Here is a 26,169-nt window from a genome sequence, read left to right as displayed (position 1 = left end):
ACCACAAAAAGGTTGTTTTGTGAAGTTAATTAAATATTTAGCCTGTATGAGACATTTAAGAATTAACATGGTTAAAGACTCACAGCATCATAGGATGGTTTGGGCTGGAAGGGACCTTCAAGATCATCTAGTTCAAACATCCCTAACATATCATGTGGTGTTCCAGTTCTTCAAAATACCTCATTTGCTTGGGGGTTATGGGCTGGTATTTATATCCCTGGTAGGAAAAGTGATAATTGTCTACAGGGGGAGAGAACAGAGCTGATACAGCAATCTTGGTACTCTGCAGACAGCCTGAAATTCTAAGAGAGATCTGTGAATTACCTTGACCTTCCTGACTGCAGCATCAGCTTCAAAAGTTCAGTGATTGCACTTCAGTGTTATCAGCAACTAATTTAGCACTGATCATTTTATCTACTACTATCAGAGAAGATGGGTAAGAGCAAAACACAGTGGACTGACTTTTGGGAATTTCTGGAGATAATCCAAGAGCAGACCAGAGAAGCAGACAAGTGACAGCAAAATCAGCAAAAGAATAAGGAGGAGGAGGAGGAGGAGGAATTAAAAGGCAGCAAAGAGGCTGGGATTATATGGAAAAGATCTCTTAAGTAAAGATGAACGTTATAATAAATTATTATGAGAAAATATTACCATCTCACATTTTGGTGTGATACAAAGACTATATTCTGTTTATCTCTGTGTAAATCATCAAACTACATTTACTTCAGCTCCTCTCACCTGATAGATGGTCAGTGGCTGCATTCCCAGCTCAGGATCACTACCAGAGAGGAGAGGTCTGTGTCCTCCAAATGCACCTTCACAACATAGAAACTGTAAGAGGAAGATGACCAACCAGGGATTAAAAGAAAAGCATGTACTTTTCCTGATTTACCTGCACTTGGGGGTTAAACACAGGATTTTAGGCAATTCCTTTTGTGAATGGTATATCCATTTTAAGAGTCAATTAAATACATTACAAAATGTAGGCATTGCCAAGAAATATGGGGCTGTATTTGTTTTATAAGCTCTCAGATACATAAAGACCAATCCCTTAAGCAGCTCCATATCAGTTTTACCACTCTCCTTTTCTAAAATTTATTTGTTCTTCTGTTTGTTTTACTTCTAGGATTTCTTTTTCCTGATGGAAAATTTGTGGAGAAATCAGTAACTGATTTAATTGATCATTTTCAGATTATGTGGAATTTTCATTTTTTACAGATTTTCTACAATGCAGCCAACTAATGCTCTGCCTCCAGCACAGACACTTCAAGGTCGTATTTCTTTGTTTTCAACACAGGTCAGATACCATCACCAGGAAAAACTAATTTGAAAGCATCTTCCATCACAGGCACTTGGAAATAATGAAACAAAACAGCCAAGCAGAGTAAAAAAGTCCTGTTTCTTTAACCCATGGATCCTGTGCCAGCAGTGAAGAACTCTCCTCAAGCTCTCACAGTAAGGTTTGCTAGGCAGGTAGCAAACGTGCTCCTGTGGTTTACACCTCCATAATCATTTCTCTCTTCTGCAGGATGTTTCCTTCAAGCACTGGTAGCATCCAGCTGTGTCTCCTTTGAGCCTTTTAGCATGTCAACGTTACTTTCTTCTGTGTAATTTGGTATTTGAATACATTGAACACTACCTTTGTTCTCTGTTGTAGGTCATGGGTTGTATGGGACTTTTGAAATGTTGTCCTCCTGGAGAAAAACTAGGGAAGACCAACACGTTAAAGAGAGGACTGCAGCTGTATTTGCAGACTCCATGCTCTCGTTTTCTCTCACCACTGCCATGTACCTGGTCACTTTTGGAATAGGTGCCAGTCCCTTCACTAACATTGAAGCAGCCAGGATTTTCTGCTGCAATTCCTGTATTGCAATTTTCTTCAACTACCTCTATGTACTCTCCTTTTATGGTTCCAGCCTGGTGTTTACTGGCTACATAGAAAACAACTACCAGCATAGTATCTTCTGCAGAAAGGTACCAAAGCCAGAGGTATTGCAAGAGAAGCCTGCATGGTATAGGTTTCTTCTGACAGCCAGATTCAGTGAGGACACAGATGATTCAGAGGAAACGAACACTTACGAGAGTCATCTTTTGGTGTGGTTCCTGAAACGCTATTATTGTGACTGGATAACAAACACTTACGTCAAGCCTTTTGTAGTTCTCTTTTACCTTGTTTATATTTCCTTTGCCTTAATGGGCTACCTGCAGGTCAGTGAGGGGTCAGACCTGAGCAACATCGTAGCGACCGCGACTCGGACCATCGAGTACACGACTGCCCAGCAGAAGTATTTCAGTAACTACAGCCCGGTCATTGGGTTCTACATCTACGAGTCCATCGAGTACTGGAACACCAGTGTCCAGGAGGACGTGCTGGAGTACACCAAGGGCTTCGTGAGGATATCTTGGTTCGAAAGCTACTTAAATTATCTTAGGAAACTCAACATATCTACTGGATTGCCGAAGAAAAATTTCATCGATATGTTGAGGAACTCCTTCCTGAAGACCCCTCAGTTTGCCCATTTTTCAGAGGATATCATCTTTTCCAAGAAATACAACAATGAAGTTGATGTTGTGGCCTCCAGGATGTTCTTGGTGGCCAAGACAATGGAAACCAAGAGGGAAGAACTTTATGACCTCCTGGAGACCCTGAGGAAGCTCTCTCTCACCTCCAAGGTGAAATTCATCGTTTTCAATCCATCATTTGTGTACATGGATCGTTATGCCTCTTCAGTGGGAGCCCCCTTACAAAACTCCTGCATTAGTGCTTTATTTCTGCTCTTCTTCTCTGCATTCCTGGTGGCAGACTCTCTGATCAATGTCTGGCTCACTCTAACTGTTGCCTCGGTTGAATTCGGAGTTATAGGTTTTATGACCTTGTGGAAAGTGGAACTAGATTGTATTTCTGTGTTGTGCTTGATTTACGGAATTAATTATACAATTGACAACTGTGCTCCACTGTTATCAACCTTTGTCCTGGGCAAAGAGTTCACAAGAACTAAATGGGTGAAAAATGCCCTGGAAGTGCATGGGGTAGCTATTTTGCAGAGCTACCTCTGCTATATTGTTGGTCTGATTCCTCTTGCAGCTGTGCCTTCAAATCTGACCCGTACACTGTTCAGGTGCTTGTTTTTAATAGCATTAGTCACCTTCTTTCACTGCTTTGCCATTTTACCTGTGATACTGACTTTCCTGCCACCCTCCAAGAAGAAGAGGAAAGAGAAGAAGAATCCTGAAAACCGTGAGGAAATAGAGTGTGTTGAAATGGTGGATATGGATAGCACCAGAGTGGTTGACCAAATTACAACAGTCTAACTTGATTTGTTGGTTGCTTTTTTACACTAGGTCTTACTGAGAAAAAAAAAGAAACCAGTACTGACTAAATGTGTGGGGACAGGAAGATTGGAGGTTTTCCCCTCCCTCCTCTAAGCTAAATCCAGGAATATTCAAAATTATGGGAGAAATTAAAAATAAATTAAAAAAAAAAAGCAAGAGCCGGGGTATTGTACCTTGCTCAGTTCCTATAACAGGTAATAGGGGAGAATTTGCACACCCATGCAAAGAGAGGTTAAATTTTAGATGCATGAAGTAAGATCTAATGGAAGAAGTTGGGTTCTTAAGCAGTCGTCTGCATCGCCTGTACTGCAGATGCTGCAATTATTGTGGCTAAACCAAATCATGTTGAAAGGTCAACTGTCAAGGCTGAAGTAGCACTAAATGTTCGCTGGATGTAAAGGCTTTACAAACTTTCTGCACAGCAATAACTCAAGTCAGTGAGTCAGCTCTTGTAAGTCTTTGCCATCACATTTAATATTTCTTTTCTCCCCTAATCTAAACATTTATGCAAGACTATATAAAAAATAGCAAACTGTACTGGGAAAGAAGGCAGTACACAGCAACCAAGTGCTTTCCAAACACCTTTATGTTATGAATCACTTTTTTTTTTTTTTAAGTATCATTATTTTAAAATTGAAATCATCCCTTTTAACATTTTTAATCATGGTTTTATAGCTGTTTCTTTTTCTTATAAAAACAAAAAAGAACAAAAAAAAGGAACAAAAAAATCCATGTGACTCTGTCACTCTAGAAAATATATAATTCTATTTTATACATGTCTCGCTACTAGTTAAACATGTAATCTGCTTTACCAACTGTAATTTTGTTAGCACTCTACTAAGACATGTGAGTGGATCTAGCAGCAGACAGAAGATGGTGTACTGAATATTTCAGCACCAAAATCCATGATACAAACCTCAAATACTAAAATGTCATCAAGAAAGTGAATGTTAGGGCTCTTTTAGTGAGAGCCTATTTCAGGCCATTCACTGGTAATGCACACTAAGAGGATTAGTGGGTAGTTTTACATAATGTATAACTTAATCCCTCAATCTTCCTAGAGTACCTGTAAAGCAATAGACCTTGCAGCTATGGGCTCTTCCAGGAGACAGTAGACAGTAAGAGTTGTGTGGAACAAACTGAAGGTTGGGACTGTGGTTTAGCAGCAGCAAGTTTAACAACGTCCCCAAAGAGCCCATATCTAAGGGGCCTATTGAAAACATCACATGTGAGAGGGAAAAAAAAAAAAAAACAAAAACAAAAAAAAAAAAAAAAAAAAAAACACCAACTTAAAAAGAAAAAAGATTACATTACTGAGTCTTTTTGGAGCCGTGAGTTCTAAATCAATAATTCTGTCAGCATCTGTGATGTGGAGTAAAACAGATCAAGCAGCATCTCTTCCCTCCTCCGCCCCCTCCACCCTTAAGAGCGACAGGCTCATTGCTGTAAGGTTTTATCATGTGGTTGAACCCCAGTGGGGATATGTAAGCCAATTCTGTAGGTTTTGCTGAGAGTGTTCCGACCATACATTGCCTGTGAAACCCCAGTGGCAGGAAGCTGGCTGGTGTGTGTCGGGTGGGTTCATATGGACTGTTGCTTTGTGGTGCAACATGAATGTATTCCAACCAGACTCCCTTCTGCAGCTCACCTGGAAGCTAAGAGTACTTGAAAAGTTTTCAGCATTTGGCACAAAGTTTGCTTTAATGTCAGTATCTGGAGGGGGAGGGGTGTTGCAAGAGCCATGGGGCTTGGAGCACTGGGAGCACCGTGGCTCAGGAGGTTGCCTGTGGTACCTGTACAGTCACTAGGAGATCTGTGGTCACAAAACCAGGATGTGCTTCATTGCTTGAAACATTTCTTTAGCATCCAAATCCCAGTGACCCCCAAATAACCTGTACAAAACCTGCAAATGCCACCAACTGAATATTAATTTTCCAGCAAAGAGATATTTCTGAAGCATCCTTCCTAGCAGAAAATAAGATAACCAGATATTTTGCCCTGAAGCAAAATATTACATTCTCACTAGCAAAACAAATCAGCAGAGCAGCTGGCAACATTTACTTTCCCCTGGATAAGTCCCTTCCCTGACCAGAAGAAAGGAAGCTGTGTCCAGGAATGCACAGGCTCTTTGCTTAAGTAAACAACAGTTGCTTCAGTAGCAGCTGGGAAGCTGCAACAACAACTTCAGCCTTGGCAGAACACAGGCAGACACCTTGAAGACAGCCAAATGAATGTAAGGCTAGGAAAAAGATCTGTTTCCCCTGGTTTTTTTAGACTCAGGCTTGGGGCTATGTTTTCTGGCCAAAAAATATTCCTTAGATATAGTTCACTGTAATTTTCTGTGATCATCAGTATGTTGTTTAAATACCAGTCACCCCATCCCCTGGCTGTTCAACGGGCAGCTGCAGTGGCTTTTAAACTTCTGAGGGCATTAGCAAATTAGCTGAGAGTTACAGAGGAACTGCAATTCCTCTGCAGTGATCTACTGACTTGTGTGACACTTGGAAATGGGACATGTGTCAAAGAGGCTGTTTGAACACTGCCGAGAGGAATACATGGCAAACACTGATTTTACACCTCTGCTATCCCTCATGCTATGCTAACACCAGATGCCAAGATAGTTACCATAAACCTCCTCACATCTAATTGCAGTGCATAGACCAGGAGCATCTTTAAAGAGATGTCCAAAGACAAGCTTGCAGTTTCACAGATCTCTTATTAAATCTCACCATGTGAGGCCTTCAGAGATCTTCAAGAAAGGTGATAAAACCAGGGATAAAATTACTTCTCTATCTCCAAACCTGTCAGAAAAAGGATGTGGAGGCATTCCTGTGACAAAGTGCTGCAGAAGAGGCTTGAGTGTCCACAGAAGGCAGGGTGAGAAGTCATGGAGTCCACGCCCTTGCCCCCAGGGCAGAGCCAACAATGTAAATTTACAGAACAGAAATTTAAATAATTTCTGAAGGGTGTTTGTCCAGCCCATTCCTAAAAGTCTTTTTAAGGGCAGATTCCTTTCCCAGTAGTTCCCCCCAGTGCCATGTTACCCTCTCTAGTAACCAGTAACTCCTGCTAGCCACCCAAGACTGGGATGGAGAAGAGGAGGCGTGCCCCTTTCTACACAGGGATAGGACAGGAGCATCCTATCCCAGCAGGAGACTGGAGCATCCCCAAAAGAGAAAAAACCCAGAACAGACCCAGAACCAGCTTACATGCATTTTTCACTGTGTTTCACATCAAGCTGCCATTCTGCTCCCCAGCACTGGCAAGGTACAGCCATGGAAATGTCCAAGGTGCACTCAGCCCAGGTCTCTGAGAATTCGGCCTGAATCCTGATGTGTCTGAGGGATGCAACAAATGCTCCTTCTCTGCAGGTAGCTTGAATACCTCAACATGAACCACGTTCTCAAGGTTTCAGACTATGCTAAGCCACTTTGGCCTTCCTCCCCTTCAACTTTTTCCTCTGGAGCAATTATTTTCACCAAAGTCAATGGACCTCCCTGCACTGATTGATTAGTAGGTGCAGATGCAGTGCTCTGTTCTCAGTCCAAAGCACTCCCAGTGGCTAACTGTGCATGAGATTTTACCCTTACTGGTGAACCTCCAGTTTGGAAGACTACCTAGGCTTAAGCAGATTTTTGTCGTACTCTTAAGTGGCTTTTCAGCCCAGGTTCACTGTGGTTTTGTTTGCAATATAGATGATCCAATTTTTTATAAATGCAGTGAGTAGAACAGAGTATCATACACTGTCAGGTACTGACTAAAATCTAACAGTGAAAATTTTAGCTAAGGCTTACAAGACTATATAGGACTATGGCTCACTGAGTACTTATATCTTCTACAAACATGAAAATTCCCATACAGGAAGGTATGGTGTACAGTATATTTTACTACAGGGTAAGCATGGGGAAAAAGAGCCAACCTACGTGCATATCGCCCTCAAGATCAATCCAGTTTTCTTGTAATATAACTTCTGATATTGTGTTAGCACAAGTCCACTTTCAATTTACAATTACTCTAAATGGAGAAAAAAAATAAAGAAAATTTGTTATAGCCGGAATAACTATGCCATAAACATTAATTGACGAAGACAGAATTTTCTGCCCAAAGCAGAAATGTGGAAGTGTTCTAGTTAGATTAAAATTAGAGCTGGAATTGTTGAAAAACCTATCTGTGAAAGAAAAAGAGCTTCTTTTCCAAAGACAAGCAAATACACTTATTATGGTCAACTGCATGAACCTGGAGGGAATTCAGTACCAAAGTGGCCTGAGGTTATGTTGAGTCACGAGAGGATTCACATCTGCTCTCAGAAGTCTTCTGAGCCAGCGCTGAATTCAGGTAAAACATGTACTGTAAATTGAAAGGTGTACTTTTAAATGTTTTTTTCTAGGCTGACTGTCCTCCTGTGAGCCATGAAATCCCACATCAGCCAACACCTTTATTTTTATTCAAAGGGAAAACAAAACTAAGTGGTGGCATGACTGGGCAGAGATCAGGAGAGTCCAGAAGGAAGACTGGTTTCTCTGAAAAACAGAGAGAGCCAGCAAAGCAAATGGGTTGTGGGAGAAGACCTGGTGGCTTCAAAACTTAGCAAAGTGGTGGTTTTTCCTACTTTGTTAACTTGGAAAGCAAATAGCATGTTCAGGGAGACATGGGGAAGGGAAGCTGAGTTAGTGGGAGTCAGCCTTGGGTTTGCTGTGCACTCGAGTTATAGTAGGTCCTCTGGCATGGTTGGGAGCTGTCAGCAGGATGGAAACTGGGAGGGGCAGGGCTGGCACTGCTGTGTGGGCACTGGGGATGCCATACCAGGGACTGTGATGGTGCCATATCCCTTGTCCCCGTCCCACAGCCCTGTCAGGGGTTCCCAGGCTGTGCAGCCTGCAGAGAGCATCAGCTGCCCTGCAGGAACAGCTCCTCACAATTCTCACACTGTGGCAGCACTGCTGGGGGGTTTTGCTGAACCAATGCTTTCATGGTAAGGCACAAGCCCTGTAGGAAACCACTTTCTGGAAGCTCTTGGTTGGAAAGAATTACCCAGAACCTTTTCCTCCCCTGCCTTTGCACATATTAAAATCCTGATCCATAAAAATCAGATTGTACAATTTAGCTCTGTAGGGACAAAGTATTTCTTCCATGGCTTTATCCCTACATTTATCACTAAAAGTACCTGTCATTTATTTTCTTATAAACATTGTGAAATAAGTAAGCCTTTCTGGGGTACACACAAGTCTGATGAGAAGGAGGTGGGGAGGTGGGAGAGCCCCTTCCCTTTCCCTAAGGTAGGAAGCATCTTCCACCCATGGCCAGGCACTGCACCATCGCTGCAGGGCACCCCAGTGACCCCAGCTCAGTGCAGTGGGGAGGACAACCTTATTCCCCCTCCCCAGTTTTATTAGAGAACAGGGAGAAGCTTTAACTCCAAACTGTGGGAAGAGATGGGCCCCTAAGAAGAAGCCCTTGTGAAAACTCATCCACTGCCAGGAAAGCGCAGTGGCGAACTTCTTGTTTGGTTGGGTTTTTTTGAGAAAGAGATGGCAAAAGGATCCCAGGAGGGCATTTGAACACAAATTCCTGTCTATGGTGTGTGGGTTGGAGCAGAATGGCATGCCCTGACGTGCCACCCCTTGCCCTGTTGTCCTGGCACAGCTTCCTGCCTGGAGAGAGGGCACCTCAGCATCACGTGCGCCTGCCTGGGGCAGCCGCTTCTCAGGCACAAATTGTTCTTCTGATGTCGTTGGCATTCTGCAAGTCATTACCTTTTTTTAATTTTTGGGGAAAACAAAACAAAAAAGATCGGCAGAAACAATTCTAGATTATTTAAGCTCCAAGAAGTCTTAATCTGTGCATCAAATAAATGGCTTGCAAGATGTCAGGGGTTTTCGTTTAGGCTTTTTTTAACCTATTTTTACTATTTTTGTATTAATTTAGGGGAAAAATTGTATAATGAATCTCAATGTATAGCATAAGCCTAAAATAAAATGGCTGTCTCTCTCTTTGCTTCCTGTGCTCCCAAACTGCTACAGAAATCACATGCCATTGCCAATGCAACAAACTGATTTTCCTGGCCTAACCCAAATAATCAGGATGAGCATGATCTCCAAGTCCCCACAGAGGGGTGGTGGAGGAGGAGTTCAGGGGCACCTGCTCAGCACAGAGCCAGCAATGTCCCCAGGATGATGGGCATGCTGCTTCTGCAGGAGCCCCTCTTGTTCCAGGCTGCACACTGCAAGCACAGGGAAAACTACACCCATTCATTTCCATGTTATTGGGATCTAAGTGCTTTTTGGGGGTGTTCTAGATAATCCAGCAGCAGAACTCCAGCCTCAGCTGGCAAACGAACAGCTAAGGCAAAAATCTGAAAGTGATTTGATTAAAAACTATGTTTTATTTCCTCAAACAAGACCTGGATGTTCTGAGATCTGGTAGGTAGGTAGACCTGAAGTATTACTGTTTAACAGAAGTACTGTGATTGAACAGCCTTATTACTATTAAAATTTTTCTCACCCAGACCTTATCTTTCACAAACTCAGAAGCCCCATCATCACTGAGAGACCCACCTCTCTCACCAGCAGAACCACAGCTGCTGCTCCAGGATCTTCTGATGACTGTGCTCAATCATCTTCTTCCCATGCCCAAGCAGATAACCCGTTTACCCTTCTTTCCTAATGTTTTGGAGAAGGGGAGCAGCATCCCTGAGACCTGCTTGGACCAACTGCTTCAAAGCAGAAGCAAACCACTCCACCAGGGGATGGGGATGACAGCTACAGGTGCTCTGTCACATGTGACTGCAGAAATGAGATATGCATCACTTTACTGTAAAAAACAGGTGAGCCAGATCCAATCCCAAGTCACTGCAACAAATAGCAGGAGCTGGGTGTTTTGGCTACCAAGGGCTTTCAGCCACTTTAGTTTAATGGGAAGTTTGGGTCTGCAATTTAAATGTGATTCCTGTCACCTGTTGCAGCTCTGGGCCTTGTCCCTTTCAGTCATTCTCTCTCTCATTGCCTTAAATTCAGAATCCAGAAGCACTGTTGCCAAAAATTCTGTCTGAAACTGAAACTCAAATGATATCAATTTTTCTAGTTGCTAGTGTAATGTAAGAGAGGCTATGTCTAAGCTTCACACAGGAACTCAAAAGCAAAACCCCCATACCAGGCTGGTGTTCCTCATTTGTAATAGCAGGAGTTCCTTCGTGCAAATCTTCACCGATCTAATTTACAAAATTCAGGCTTTCCAAATGTTTAATCAGCACGTTTCATTCTGAAAGTTCATCTGTACATGTACCTTCAAAATAAAAGCATGTTAAATCTGATTTTTAGCTTATCAAGGAATACAGTTCAGCCCAACAAATGTTCGTGAGCAGCATGTCTGAATCCCACATGCAATTCTTACACTGCTGCATACAAGTCAGAATATTTTCACTCCCAAATGCCACATTTCCTTATTTATACAACTAATTTGCACACAGAAACTAGGCAGGATTGTGGACCCAAAACAGTGAAGTGTGCCCATGTTTACATTATTCCTGTATTTATCACTTAAACTTTTAAAGGTTAGTGGCTATATAGAACTCATTGAGAACAGGATTTTTTGCTGACTTCAGTTTACTGGCCAAATATAACAAATATAAGCACTAGCCAAGCACTAGATAGAAAGAACCAGGGAATAAGACATCCAACAGTCCATCCAATCATCCACTTGAAAATTCATACATACGAGAAATGTAAGAATCATGTTAAAGGCCTTAGCTGGATATCCAGACTATACATGGCATATGTTATATATGAATGCAGAATATTCCATTCTTTTTGGCCACATTGAATCCTCTGAAATATGCTCTGTTCTGTGAGGAGGCATACTTCTGAGCAAAACTGACATTTATCTTCTTAGAAGTTACCAATTTGCGCAGGTGAAGTTTGCTGGAAACAAAATTTTAAATGTATACAAACAAACTGATGCCAGAAAACACAATTTGTAAAAATTATGCCTTCACATACTGATTATATTTCATAATAAGCAATCTGTTCCCTGATGCTCCAAGTAAAAACTGATTTTTTATTTGTCAGCTATATTCAGGAAAATGAGATGCCCCACTAATGTATATATAGTGCATACACCCCCATAGCAATTATGTATTTCTTATACGCCCAACACAAGTTGGCTCTGTATAAAGAGGAGGAAAAGCCAACCTAGATATGTAGCTGAAAGCTGGTAGGAAGAATAGTTTATCTGTACTGAGATTAGTAATGGATCAGCAGGGGAGGAGCAACAGAGAAGTTTGGTAAGGAGTTTAAGAACAAAGAAACTGGCTACAGAAATGCAGAGCTGTCAATAAAATTCAGGTTTTATTGTGTCAGGAGGATCAGAAAGAAATTATATAAAAACCCTCTGAGTTGCAAAGGGAAGGAAGGTCTAAGACAGTATGAGACTGAGAAAAATCATATGAACATATGTAAGACTAAGACAGCTGTAATGTATATTAAGGCTGTTTAATAAAAGACAGGATCTGTCTATACAAGGAAAATAAAAAATCACAGCTGCCTAATTATATGATTTCAAATATAGATTCAGTACCTCATTGTTTTGGAATAAAAGGAGAATACAATTCATAATCTAATCTGGGGCCCAGAGCTGAAGAATTTGACATGATCTATAAACAGTATCATACAGAAAAAGAGATTGGTCATGGATTCTGGCTCATAACTTACTTAAAAATGACAAATTGACCCTCACTATTTTACTGCAGCTCTTATTTAGAGAAAAGCAGCTGACTTTAATGTTCTGAAACAGTCATGCCTTCCTGACAAAAGACTTGTGTGTTGGAAGGATTTCTTTTCTTTTCTTTGAAGATGCGATCAATTTTCTCTCTGGACAAAGTGAGTCCTCAGGCACAAAACCCACAGCAAGAAGTGGGAAATTCCTCCCTTAAGGTGATTCCTGATTCAAGGACATCCATCTGCAATTGCATTTCTCTTTTCTCTCCTCTCTGCATACTATTGCAGGCAGTTCCAGACCTGTCTTCTGGCAGTTTGACCGATCAGTACATCGTACCCCTCTTGGCAAGAGAGGTGGGGTTCTGCCAAGCATCCCCTGATGCTGCCTCCAGAGGCAGTGGCCACATTATAATTTCAGGATTATTCCTGCTCATTAGCCCCTCTCCTGGGAGCCTTTCTGTCAATATCTTGGATCTTACTGGAAAGGTGGCTACAATGGCTGTCACAGGACAGCCAACAACAATTTGCTGACCTGCCATGTCTCTGATATACACAAGTGACACAGCATTATCAGATCTAGCAGGGAGAAGTATCCAAAGCTCACTGTCAGGACATCATATGATATTTAATATCACCATCTGTGAGGATGTTTATACAGCAGACTCATATGGAATTAGCAGAAATAGGAAGAGATAGAATATCAGTTAAACTGCTCATTCAGCACTTTCCAAACCTCTCCATCAAAGGAAGAGTTCTTGCCTCACAGTCAGTGGTGATACCAAACATTAAGAATCTATTTTACAGAAAAAGATTAAAAGAATTTGGCTTAGAAAGGGGAAATGTGGAGCAGAGATATGTGACCAGAATTATGGATAAAATTGCTAACATCAGTGAGTTCTCTTTTTTTTTTTTTGTCCAGCATATCCCTCAAAGCCAGAATCTCATCTCAGAGTACAAAATATTTGAAGTGAGAAGCAAATAATAAATTCATGGAGAACATTTCACAGGTAGAAATGACAAATACATATTGGAAACTGTAAAGTCAAGGGAGACAAAAAAAATCAACTCAGATGAGAAATGCTTAGATTTACTGTAGAGAACTCCATGAAAACCTGGACAGAAAACCTCCTAAATGTACTCACAGCCCTGGAGAGCTCTTCAGGTGGTCTGTTCCAGCACCAGATCAAAAATAAGGTAAGAGTTTTAAATTATTGACAACTACAACCAACAGAGCTTTAAAGTGTAGAACTTGGGTAAGGGAGAAATGGAAAAATTATGGGAAAAATACTGAATTACTTACTCATTGTGTTCATCAGCACCTCTCCACAGACTTCTCAGGAGTTACAGCTAATAGCATTTGTTTAAAGCACCACCCAGCACATTCCAGACAACTGTTCTCCCCTTCCCCTGGAAGCCTGAGGCTGATCCCTCTGACAGTGGCTGAGTGACAAAGGACCTGCGACGCAGAGGTAAGCACAGACCAGCACAGGAAACACCTGAGCCATGGCAATGCAAAACATTGTTCCTCCTTCATCAGACAGCTGTGCAAATGAGGGCATTCCAGTTTCTAATGTGCTTTAAAAAGCTTATAAGAAAAATTGGCCTCTGTGGAACACTGTGGTTTCCCTAGGCAGTAGATGTGCTGTGGATGCTGTCCAGGCATCCTTATGCTTGTGCTTTCCCAAATCTTAGCAGCCCTCAGCCTTTGGCTCCATGCCACACAGTCCCTCTGACACTCATATTGCAAGTTTCATTGAGATACCTTTTTGGTGAAAATTAGTTCTTTCACAACAAACAAATCTTTTAAAATATGAACTCTTCTATTTGCCCCAGGCTCCCACACCTGCCATCTCTGTTCTCTGTCAGTACATCTGGAAATGAAAGTGGCCACAGTGGGAAGGAGAGATCTGGAAAGCAAGTAAAAGTCCCATCATTTCAGTCCAGTGGCAGCTAGTTTTGTGAGGCTCAATTACCAGGAATTTTGTGACCTTCATATTCCAGTACCAAATTTTTAAAAGGTGCTCACTATTCCACTCCCCAGCCAGGAAGAACTATGGATTTTCAGAATACTCCAAGCAGAATATAACTGCTCTATTGAAACTATGTTGTCCAGTGGAAATAAAGCATTGGGAAGGGGAGGAGAGATGAATAGAGTTGCTGGATTTGAAATTTTCAACAGAAAAGACTGGGTGTTTTTTTTTTAAAGAAAGTTCACATTTTTACCTTTGTTCTGAAAGGAGAAGTCTTTTAGTCTGACAAACTCAAAGCACATAAATTCATATACAACACCTTCTGTTCAGGAGAGGAGAGTCCAGATGTGAGCTGAGAAAAGATATCAATGTAGTAGCAAAGGCAAAAAATAGCAAACATTGCACTTCTATGGAAACATGGATTTGAATGCATAATCGGCTGAATGTTACCAAAAATCCCCTGATTCAGGAAAAATAAAGTCAGGGAAAGATTGTCAAAAAAACTTTCTATGGTTTTTAACTTCTTATTATGGCTCATCTGTGGCTTTTACCCTCCATTCAAATCTGTAACTGTTTCTTTAGACATACTTGTCATTAATATACGTTCAGCCATTGACCAAATATGAACCATACTCAGGTGGCCAGTCATAGATCTCAAGCAGTCAAAGGTCATCCTTTACAGCTACCCCCACTCCTAAAATACATATAAAGCCTATGTATTTCACAGAATAATGGGAAAAATCTATACCAAATTCTGACCTACCTGGAAACAATTTGCTTTAAACAAGCCAAACAGAATTGAAAAATTGTCTGCAGAAAATACTTTTAAAAGCTCAAAATATGAAGGCAAAGTAGCTCTATTCAAACCTTTTGAAGAGAATGAATGAGAGAATGAATGTGAAAAATCACATGGAGTGCAATTTAAAGAAGCAAGCAAGCGAATCATGACCAGAGAATGTCTATAAAACCTTGGCAGTTGACCTTCAATGGGTGAGGATGGTAAGTGGTTTGGAGAATCAGCATTTCATCAAGTGGTTGAGTATATTTTTACCCTTTTCAAATATGAACCAGCTCATCAGGTAAAAACTGGTCATGCAAGGTTTGTCCATTTGCCTGCTCTCAGTGAGCATGAAAAAAATCATATTCCTAAATGAGCCTGTGGTTTCTGCTGGCTTTTGTTAATTCCAGTATGTTTCTGTTAACCACTAAGGGGACAAAAGACAGAAATAAAAATCCTCCAAACCTTTATTGCTATTTCCTTTCTCAAGAATGTATCCTACACCTCCCATTACCTTCTCCTTTTGCTATGCCAGACCTCTCTGATGAAATTCCCCAATTTTGGCCAGTTGACTCAAGCGCTTCCCTAATACACTCTTGCAATTGTAAGTACTCAGGGGTTCCACTAAAGGGGTGGCTGGATGCAGCTTCAGGACTAATTGTATCCTAAGAGTTATAGAATTATGCACCAACAGCTAAAAGGACACAATTACAAAGTGAACTATTGTGGCACACACTGTGTAATGTCATACAATCAAATGCAATGTTTAGTAAACATGAACCTCTTTGTCATTTTGTATTTATTTATACAAGTTTAAAAAAATAAAAATAAAGCACACATTTAAAAATATCCCTTTCTCCATTGTGTCTCTGCAGCATTATGCAACTTCCCATTGAGGCTGATGGGAAGGCAATGACTCGGTCAGTGCCTGGGGAACTAGACAGTGACTAGCAAGGAATATGCAGCTCTTGTTTGAATTGAATTATACCTGCAAAGAGAGGCAGACAACCTTCCAGAGAGAGTGGGAGAGAAAAGGAACGGCTCACCAGGCATTTGCTAGGAGCTGCCTAGGTGGGAACACCAAATTTCTGCAGAAGTAGGAGCCTTAACTAGGTCACTGCCTAAAGGACTGCATCTTTCCAGCAATGTGCCAGTAATGAAACACCAAAGGGTTTCTAATTCCTGGGCTCCTCCCTCGGCTACAAAGTCTGAGGGAAAAAGGAAAGGGGAAAAAGGAAAGGGGAAAAAGGTCTTCCCTTACAGCTGGAGAACTGATAAATCTCTGACATGCCCTCAAAGCAGGGAGGTGACACCAGGGAGCCAGGTCCTGCCGGTTTGCCCAAGGACCCATGGTTTATCCCACCAAGTCTGTAACACACAAAGGCTCTGCTTTGCAGACCTCCAGCAGCACTGCCCCTCTCCTCTGGGAGTGACAATGCACATTTCAAGATCTCTGTCTTTCTTCAGAGGAAGATTCTCTGGCACCTTGCCCTCCTGCAATGCCACCCTCTTCTCTCTCCTTGCTTGTTGTCATCCTCATTTATCTCACAGACACACGCATAAGAGATGCCTGTGCAAAAGGCTGATCTCAGTCCATGCCCCCATGGCCTTAGCCATTGGCAAAGGAAAGCAATCCACAATTTGGGCAAAATGATCATTTCTCTCCTTTCCTCAATACACCACAAGAAACGGAGAAAGATGATTTAATGATGGATATTCAAAATACTGCAGAGGGAACAAAAACCAAGCATGCTACTAATTTTTACAAAATATGTGCTGTGAGTTTAGTGCAAGTACAATGAGTGGAGAGGGCATATCATCCTTTTCTACAATGCTTACAGAATCAGTTTTGTGGTAGCAGTTTTGGTCTGTGCTTTGAATACAAAGCAATTACAATGTCAAATGGCACTATTTTGAAAAAAGAGAAGTGTTTTTGAAATTTAATTGTGTTCAAATCCCAGAGTAATTGTGGTACAGTAGGAATTACCAGGTCAAATTTCAAATCTATCTCTACATTTGCATGTGTGTCCATGCTCACATTTGGTGTACTCAGTGGTACTCTTAGCAGACACACGAGGGGGAGATCCCACATGGGCTCTTCAGGGCCAGCTCCATTCAATGTTTTCGCTACTACCAGCATGGACAGTGCACAAAAGAAGATATTAATAAAGCATTGTCTGCCTAAGTTAGGAAGAACTGCAGAATTCTGAAGGCCAAGAGCAGAGTCAAAACACACTCAGACCATTGAAAGAAAGAATGATGTGAAATCAACTGTAAGAAATTCAGAAAAGCCAGGTCCATGGGGGAAAGAGAAATCAGTGGTGCAAACACAAAGTATGGAAAAACTGATTAAACAGCAGTTTTGCAGAAGAGTATTAGAGATTGCACTTGGTCACTGCTTCACAGTGAATAAAAACTGTGGCAATGCTACAAAGCCACCACATCTAATCCTTATCCAATTTATTAAAAGAATCACATACAGAAGACATGGAAGACATTTTTTTTCTGTTCTCCTTAGACGAGATGAATCTTCAACTGAACACTGTGGGCATGACCCTTGGAAAGAGTACGGAATTAAATGAGAATGAGGAGTCAGAAAAATGCATTTTCTTCAGGAAAGCCTGCTTATTCTATGAGAGATGAATTTGAGAACCACAGTGACACTTTTCTGTATGAAAAGGATATATAAGAACTGGTATCAAATGTTTCTTGTGTCCCCTGAAGGTGGGACAAGATACAATCATTTTAATTTGCAGCAAATATAAGTCATTTTGTATATCCTAATTCCAAGAATAGGCATGTACTGGGAATATGCCTAGGCTGGCTGTGGGATCATGTTTAGCAGGGTTTAAAGAAGAGGTTAAACAAAAAACTGCTTGAAACAGCCTAGATATTGATTCAGCCCCTTTTTTAACAAAAATCTAGTGTTTTCCAACTCAAGTATGGTATAGCAATTTAGGTTGCCCCAAGCTATGTCCCTTTAGATTGGTTCAAATTATGTATTCAGAAACAGAGGCACCTTGAATTGCTTGTCATGTTACTTAGCATAAAAGCTGGATTCCTGGCCTGTAGAGGCTGGGATGTGTTCAAAAAAATGGGAGATTTATGTGTCTGTAACTAATACTTTTAAGTACGGCAATTTAAAATTTGTAGCAATTCAGTCACAATAAGTGGAGAAAATGTGGTGTCTTCTACTGTTTCCTGGTGCACTTTAATATGTATCTGTGAAATTCAAGCTCTTGAGCTCACAGAAAATCTCTGCTGTAAAACATTCAGTTGGAAGGGTCCATGAAGTACAGAATAACAGCAGAAGAAAGAGACAAATTAATTTGCTCAATCGACAATTATTGGAAGCTTAGGAGACAAGAAATACCAGATTAAATACTTTCTCCATTTCTTTCTTGCAAATCAGTCTTTGGGTGTTTAATGAGTTCCTATCGGTCTATGCAAATAATTCACAATGAATAATTTATCTGATATTTTTTCTGTTTGTGGGATATCTAAAAGCAAATTGGTTTCCTCTCACATATTCATTATTCAAAATTATATTAATACAGCCTTGGGTGAGTGTGTTTCCACTGCAGTTGCTTCGCTCCACAATTCAGTTTTCATACCACCTACGCGTGGCTAGGGTCCCACAAAATTTCTCTTGCCCTCAGGGCAAAGATTTCTTCAAGATGAGTTAAGGTCCCACTGTCACCAGGCTCTGCAGGATGTCTCTCTGTCTCCTGCTGCCATGGAGGGGGCCAACCTCCTAATCTGAGCATCTGGATCTGATGTGGGCATCTGGATTAGGCTGGCTGGTGGGAACTACTGCCAGTGCTAAATTAAGGACCCTCTTGAGCTCCCACTTTCCAAATTAACTGGCTGAAGAGAAGCAAGATTACCCAGGGAAAGAAAAGCAGCACTCCTCCAGGCACCCCATTTCTACCATTAATGCTCCCTATCTCTTCCATTGGCTGTTCTCAGTCAACATTATCATAAAATCAAGGAATATTTTAAGTCGTAAAATACTTTTGGGGCATTCAGACTACTGTGTATTAGATGTCTGCTGGCACTTGGTTTGCACACAAGAGGTGGGCAAAGGATTATGACCTTAGTTTTGAATCTCATTTTAATAATTCCTATGTGAAGGAAATTGCCACTGTACTTGAAGCCTTCACCCTTTTGGGTACAGTCCATGGAGCTCCTTCTGCTCCTTGGAACAGAGAATTAAATGCCTGTGTGGAGAACTTTCAATTCACCTCTGTCATGAAGCTTAGGGATGCCAGACAGAGCAGCTAACACAACAGGCATTGTTCCTGTCCTGTAAAACACTGAGAATGCCAAATGTGACTGAGAGCTGGCAAGGTCCTTCAACAAGCAAATTTTGAATAGGAAGGAAAGCTTGAAGTGCAGTTGTTTTTTCCAGATGCAGTCATATCTTTTGATAATCATATTATACAGAGGCAGTTCTATACATTTTCTCTTGACTTCAGTGCAGACAGTTAAGGGGTTTGGTAACTGAACACAATGAAATATTTGTGTTGCTAGAGGCACTTGACAAGGGGACACACTGTATTAGAAGTTCAGTGTGTCCAACTCCTTCAAATTCCTTCTTTAACATTTTCAGAATGCCAATTACACTGCAGCATTTGCCTTTGAAGATTCATCTTCCTCAGAAGCTCACCTCAAACTTCCTCTTTCACCATCTCAGACTGCTAGAAGTCATTCAAAGTTATCAAGAATATTTTTATTCACAAATGGAAAGGCTCATTCTCTTTACTGCCATAAAAAGCCAGCTTAAATTGCTGACTGCTTGTGGCTAGCCTATTAATGTAAAAGTGAGAGAGCATGCATGGGGGAGATAAAAAGGGGCAAAGGAAAGAACAGAAAGCGGGCAGGGAGAAAAAAAGAGATTAAAAGAAGAGGGGAAAAATTCAAAGAAATAAGTGGAATGGGAAAAAGGCAGAAAAGGAAGGCAAAATATAGAGATGTTGTCAGTACAAAGGAAGAAACAGTGAAGAAAAACAAGGATATTGGGAAAAGGCAGGGACGATACCAGATCTTAAAATTTGAGAAAATAGATGGTGATGTCAAAATCCCAATAATTGAATTTTTGCCTTGAAAAGCCACTGACAGCTTTGCTTAAATGTTTAGCCACATAAAATCAAACTCCACATCCCTGACTGCATGTATCTCTCAATGAAGTCAACAAGAATCAATAGCAACTGCAGCATTCAAATCCATGCTGTTTTCATTGTAGAAAAGGTAAATACAATATTCTTTCCATACCTGCACCATTTCTCCATCTTTTTGTAGCCTCTAACACACTTCCTAACACGTCTATCCCAAAGCCACTGTTGTTAGCCTTCCTGAATTGATGGCATCCAGCTGAAGAGAAGCCAGTGAGGGAGAGCTCACATATTGTCTGTTCTTAATAAATAATCATTAAAGGATAGATTGGTAGCACCACAGCATTGTCCAACACTCAGAGTCTATTTGCCTTGAGTCAGCTGCTCTGTACTTTCTCCCTATTCTTGCATAATTGAATACTACATCTTACATTTCTTTTTTTATCTGTGCAATGACTAGTCTCATCTGAAAAATATTGTACATTCATTCAAATTTCATGAATTCATTGCACCTAATGCAAACTGGAGGTACAGAAAAACCAAATAAATTAGTAAACCAGCACCTCTCCACTACCTATTAATAGTGGTATTTTCTGTTTCCTTTAACTGCAATTCAGGCCTGCCTGGCCTCTCCTCCTTTGCAAATGACACTGAAATATTTATGAGCAGCCCAAACTTCTTCAATCATTTCAATATCTCAGACTTACAACCTATCACATAAAGTGAGTACTGAAATGTTTGAATCATCACACTGAGGCCACATTTCTTGGACCAGTGATGTTCCCATCCATCCACCCAATGGGTCTGATGAGACACCTGCAAACAGGGGCCAGACAAGGAAGTAATAGAGTCACATAAGAGTTAGATAAATGCTTCACTAGTGGAAGCAGTTCAAAGATTTCTTGGCAGTTTAGACGAATCCTGAATGCTGTAAGCACAGGAGCACATGAGTGAGTAGGTCTCCTTTCAGACCCGAAGCTCAGGTGATCATGGTGGTAGAGGGCTGTGGATGAGCACAGGGGCACACAGTGTCACCATGAGGGGCAGGGAGCTGATGGGGGCTGTGAAAAATGCTTATTTTATGATTGACTTTTAGCAAAAAATTGAAATGAATATTATATGTGTTATGTTAGAAAGTAATGCTGTATTAATTCTCTTAAGTAGTGTGTTAAATATAGTTTCAGGTTATAACAAAATGTTAAAATAGAAACAATGCTATGTAGGATACTTTTTTTCTAAAGAAAGGACACACTGAGATAGCAGCCACAGGACACCTAAATCTTTCAGAGAAAGAGACTTTATTGCTCCATTATCAGGAGACATGAACTTCTTCCAGCCTCACTTGGGCAGGATGACACCGTTAGGATCATGAAGAGCTGACAATGCCCAGACAGAATCCTGTATTTGAATGGAATTTATGCATCATGTATGAGGTGTATGAATATGCAACAGGTTATTAGGTTATTGTTTTTAAGGATTGATCCTCTGTAAATATGTATCCTTTTCTGGGGTTATGCCACCCAGAAAAAGGTACCTGGACGTCCATAACTCTTTGTTTTCATTGTCTCATATTGTGCTAACTCCTATTGTCTTAATTCATATTGTCCTAATTCAAATTGTCCAAATTATTATTACTCTAATTGTATTACTATTTTTATAGCCATTTTATTACTATTAAATTTTTAAAATTTTAAAAACAAGTGATTGGCATTTTTCACAGGGACCATGACAATCCAGAAGGGGTGGCAGGTGGTCAGAGGGTTTCTGGAGTTTGTGGGGATGCCTCTTTCCTACCTTTCCATCAATCTCACAGGTGCTGACACAAGATCTCCCAGTTTATTTTATCCCTGGTGGGCTTTGGTCTGTAACAGGGGCACAGCACAGCACCAGACCCAGCCCTGCTCCCTCGGGGAGCCCAGCCCATGCCCTCTGGTCAGGCTGCCAGGCTGTCCTTGCCCTGTCCCACCCCAGTGGTGCAGCTCCCCCCAGTTCCCAGACAGGCGATGCCCCCACGTGAGCTCAGGCACTGCACACCTGCAGGGGACAGCAGGGACACTGCAGGCACAGCTCCCAGCAGCTGCCAGTCCCCCTGCCTGCCTGCTGGGACACGGGGAGGAGCGCATGGCCCCGTGCCTCAGCCTGACTCAGAGACACTAATGCTGAAAAGCACATCCTAAAATCCAACAGGCTCAGGTCTTCAAGAACATTTTGCCTGTGCAAAAACCTAATGATTCTTCATTTGGACACCAGTCTAGATAGCAGAGCCATGATGATCCAGAGGGAGCTGTCAGGCTTGTAGGTTTCTCTGTGTGTCTCATTTAGGATGGGAAGACAGATAATAGACAATCAGGTTGATTAGCCAGAGGGAGTGACTTACAGTTTCGTGTACTGAGTGCTTTGTACACCTAAGCAGCAGAACTAATCCAGATATATTTCTGAGTGGCCTATATAATCAGAAATATCTATATCTAGGCCCTAAAACAGAGAGAGGATTTGTCTCCCTTTTAAAAGTCAAGGTATCTAAGCACAAAATATAGAAGGAAAGAAAACTTAGTATTTCCCTCTAGAGGTCTTTTAACAAAAGAATGTGTCACAATGATGTATAGAAGGTAGAAAACAAATTTGATAAAATAAAAATACAGAAAAAAATATTATTTTTAAGGACAGTGTCACACAATATTTTTGGTTATGATGCAAAAGCAAATTTTTGATTTGCACAATAAGACCCTTTCCAGAAATACTCACTATTGGTTGTAAAATGTCATGTTGTAAAGCAGAATCATCCCTCAAAATGCAAAACAAGCAGGTTTCTTATTTTGGAACAAATAGAGTTCACCAAAGATATGAGGTCATGTGAAAAGAAGGAAAAATTTCTGTATTTTTTAGCCAGCAGTGTTGTGAGAAAAATCCTGTCTGAATTCCTGCCATTTATGTGCCTGTGATGTACCTGTGCAGCTCGAGGTTCCTCGTAGACAGAAAGCAGGATGCATTAATCATGAGGAACAGAGGGCCTGAAGCTGCAGTGTGCCACTCCACTTGAAAAGCCTCTAAAATATGTTAGTGCCAGATCTGCCTGGGCTGAAAACTGTGTACTGCTCACAATGATGCATCTGAAAGGAGTAAAATTAAATGTAGGCTCTCAGAAAACTTGCTGCACATCTACTCCCAATTTCTTCCCATTTCTGCCCAACCAAAGGGTTGCAATTTCCATCTCTGTCTTAAGCATACCCCTTCTGTGTTTTTCATCAGACCAACAGAGCTTCCTCCTGCCTTTCTCATGCAAGTTCACCTCAATGAAATCACCGAGGTAAATAAGGCGAGCAAGATTTTCCCACTACCTCACAGGGAATTCATCTGCTGAGGCCTCATTTTCTGTAATGTATGGCTTTTGTTCCTGGCCTCCTGCACACATTTAGGCACCCAGGCACGATGGTGATGTGGCTTTCTCCCCATGTGCACCTGGCAGATGGTGCTGTGTGCTAGCTCTGCACTCAGCAATGCAGCCTGCTCATCGCCACGCTGGAGCAAGAACAGCCTCGGCCACGTTCCCAAGCACTTACTCTTTGTCTGGAGCTCCTCAGATGTTTCAGTGCCAGCCATACATCACAACTTTCAGAGCTGAGGTGACAATTCAAAATATGAAAATCATTGCAGAGTAAATGAAGCAAATGATCGTTTTTGACAAATACACATGAGTGTGGCACTCAGAAATCTGGCTTGGATGTCTCTAAATAATTAAATTTATCTACCTCAGTAACTACATTTGAATTGCAAATTAATTCTCCACCTCAGCCCTGCCTCATGTGTGTGTCTCCACTGGTACCTGAGCTGCCACAGGCACAGGCTCTGAGTGCAGGAGCACCTTTGGGCAGAAGCATTTCAGTGCAGAGAGCACCCAGGGTGGGGACACTTGGCTTTGCTACACAAGGTTTTGTTGTCACCCTCTTTGCACTTCCTTTTGGTGCCTTTTAGTGGGTTCTGTGCTGTGCAGCCCATCAGAGCCCAGGGACAGAGCCAAGCATGGAGCTGCTGAGGCAGGGCTGTGCTCCAGCAAACCTGGCTTAGGTCCATCATGTGTGTTGTGGTATCTTTTAACTGCATAAACCATCCTCCCTACCATGCTCCTGTCCTTCTACACAGAATAGACAGGGCAGCACTGCTCCCCTGATAATCCCCACTGGGGGAATGACAAAGTACATTGTTAAGTCCCTGTATTGTTTCCATCTTTGTTCAGTTCTCCACCAATGCCACCCTTACTACAAGTCACTCAAATTCCATTGTAAGACAGAATTATCACCTTCCTACCACTTCTCAGCGTATGAGCATTTTCCCAAGAACAATGACTTTGTTCTCCCAAATGTCCTGTGAAATGAGGAAACTTCCATTTTACAAATAGAGGCTTGAGGCGCAGAGATATTAATGTCAACAGGGCTAAGTCACTTTAAAAGTTTATAGTTTGACTTTCTTAGGGAACCAGGCATTTTATTGCACTAGGTTTCTCCACAGCAGTGCAGTTTCCATTAGAAACTCCAAGCATTCCTCATTTCATTTCAACAAGTCAGACTGAAGGGCTCAGATAAGAAATCCAGAAATTGAAGAACACACAGGCATCACCTGTGAGAAATATCAGTGGAGTGATGTGTTTTAAATCCCAGTGGAATTCTGGCAAGTCAGGAAGAAAAGAAAGTTCTCCAGGGCAGTATTTAACAGCCCATCCCAGAAGACATCCTCCTGTTCCCTCTTATTCACTGCACAGATTCCCAGTTCCCACAGCAAATGATGCAGAGGTCCTGGAGGTGACAGTTTCTCCCCATGGCTGTGACACATCCCCAGCCCATGTACCCTGAACTATTTACAGCACCGTGGAAAACTCTGTGTGTGGTGTGAAGGGTGAGCAAGTAGCCCAAAATTGCACTTGTTACCATTCAGGGTTGTAATGTCAGCTTTGCACAGGCAAGTTGAAAACTGATTTTTTTTTTCTAGTTCCATACCCTCTTCTGGTGCTGTAAGAAAACCCTTAGGACAAGTGCAGAAGGGGCTAGGAATTCCCAGGTTTCATGCTTGCAGCCCTGAAGCAACCCAAGCAGGAATAATCCTCTGCAGAGGTGTCACAAAGATGACAATGGCAAATGGCCACTGTGGCTCCTTAGCAAAGGAACTGCACTCCACAATGGCAGTAAGTGAATTTTTGCCCTTGCACCCTGAGCTGTTCTATTCCTCAGGCCAGGTTCAGCCCTCCTGACCCCTTGTGACTCTCAGTGCCTCGGGTTTGGTGCCACCTGAGCCCCACCCTCATCCCACAGGGCTCTGTCCTGCCCCCCTTCCTCATCCCCAACCTTCCCAACCTTCCCAACCTTCCCCTTCCCAAGTCCCTCTTCACCACACACACACACACACACACACACAGACACACACAGACACACAGACACACACAGACACAGAGACACACACAGACACACACACACACACACACACACACACACAGACACACACACACACACACAGACACACACACAGACACAGAGACACACACACACACAGACACACACACACACACACACACAGACACACACACACACACAGACACACACACAGACACACACACACACACACACACACACACACACAGACACAGAGACACACACAGACACACACAGACACACAGACACACACAGACACAGAGACACACACAGACACACACACAGACACACACACAGACACACACACACAGACACACACAGACACAGACACACACACACAGTGACCATTCTGCACACAGGATGAAATCAGTCAGCAGAAGCTCCACTCTTTCAGGGGTATTTTCACAGAGAGAGTAAGGGACAGATCTGACACCAGCCCTGCTCCTCACCCAGCTTTCCCAGCCCTGCCCTAAAGCTCTGCCTGAGCAAGGCAGTCCCCTCTTTCTTGCAAACAGAAAAATGTTTCAGAGAATAGAAATTGTGAGCCTGTTTTGGCAGTGAAAGTTTTAAATGTAAACTCTTAAATTTTAGCAAAGTTATGAAACACAGAAAAACAATTATAAATATTTTTGTAGCCTGGAGTGAGGCTTGATTACCTGGCTGCAATATTTAAGGACAGCTTTTACAAACAAAAATAATATGCATGTGATCTCTGGATAATCAGACAACCTCAGCTGAAAAAAACAGTAATTAAATGACCACAGGACTCAGTTTAATTCTCTCTGTCAGGTGGCCAGGTCTCTACTACTCAGAGATTAAGAAGTGAATTCTCTCTATAGAATC

General features: G+C 41.8%; 1 protein-coding gene across 1 annotated transcript in view; it reads left to right on the top strand.

Annotated features, from left to right (window-relative positions):
- The window catches only part of PTCHD1 (patched domain containing 1), a 45,477-nt gene extending 29,836 nt beyond the window's left edge, over positions 1-15,641 (top strand). The window contains exon 3 of the mRNA XM_036378863.2: positions 1,658-15,641. Within this exon, the coding sequence (XP_036234756.1) occupies positions 1,658-3,312 (1,655 nt within the window). The 3' untranslated portion in view covers positions 3,313-15,641. The remainder of the gene's footprint in view (positions 1-1,657) is intronic.
- The last annotated feature ends 10,528 nt before the right edge of the window (positions 15,642-26,169 follow it).

This window comes from Molothrus ater, chromosome 2 (genome assembly GCF_012460135.2).
Source record: "Molothrus ater isolate BHLD 08-10-18 breed brown headed cowbird chromosome 2, BPBGC_Mater_1.1, whole genome shotgun sequence".
Lineage (NCBI taxonomy): Eukaryota > Metazoa > Chordata > Aves > Passeriformes > Icteridae > Molothrus > Molothrus ater.
The sequence above is the reverse complement of the archived record's forward strand: the minus strand, read 5'-3'. Positions and strand labels throughout refer to the sequence as shown.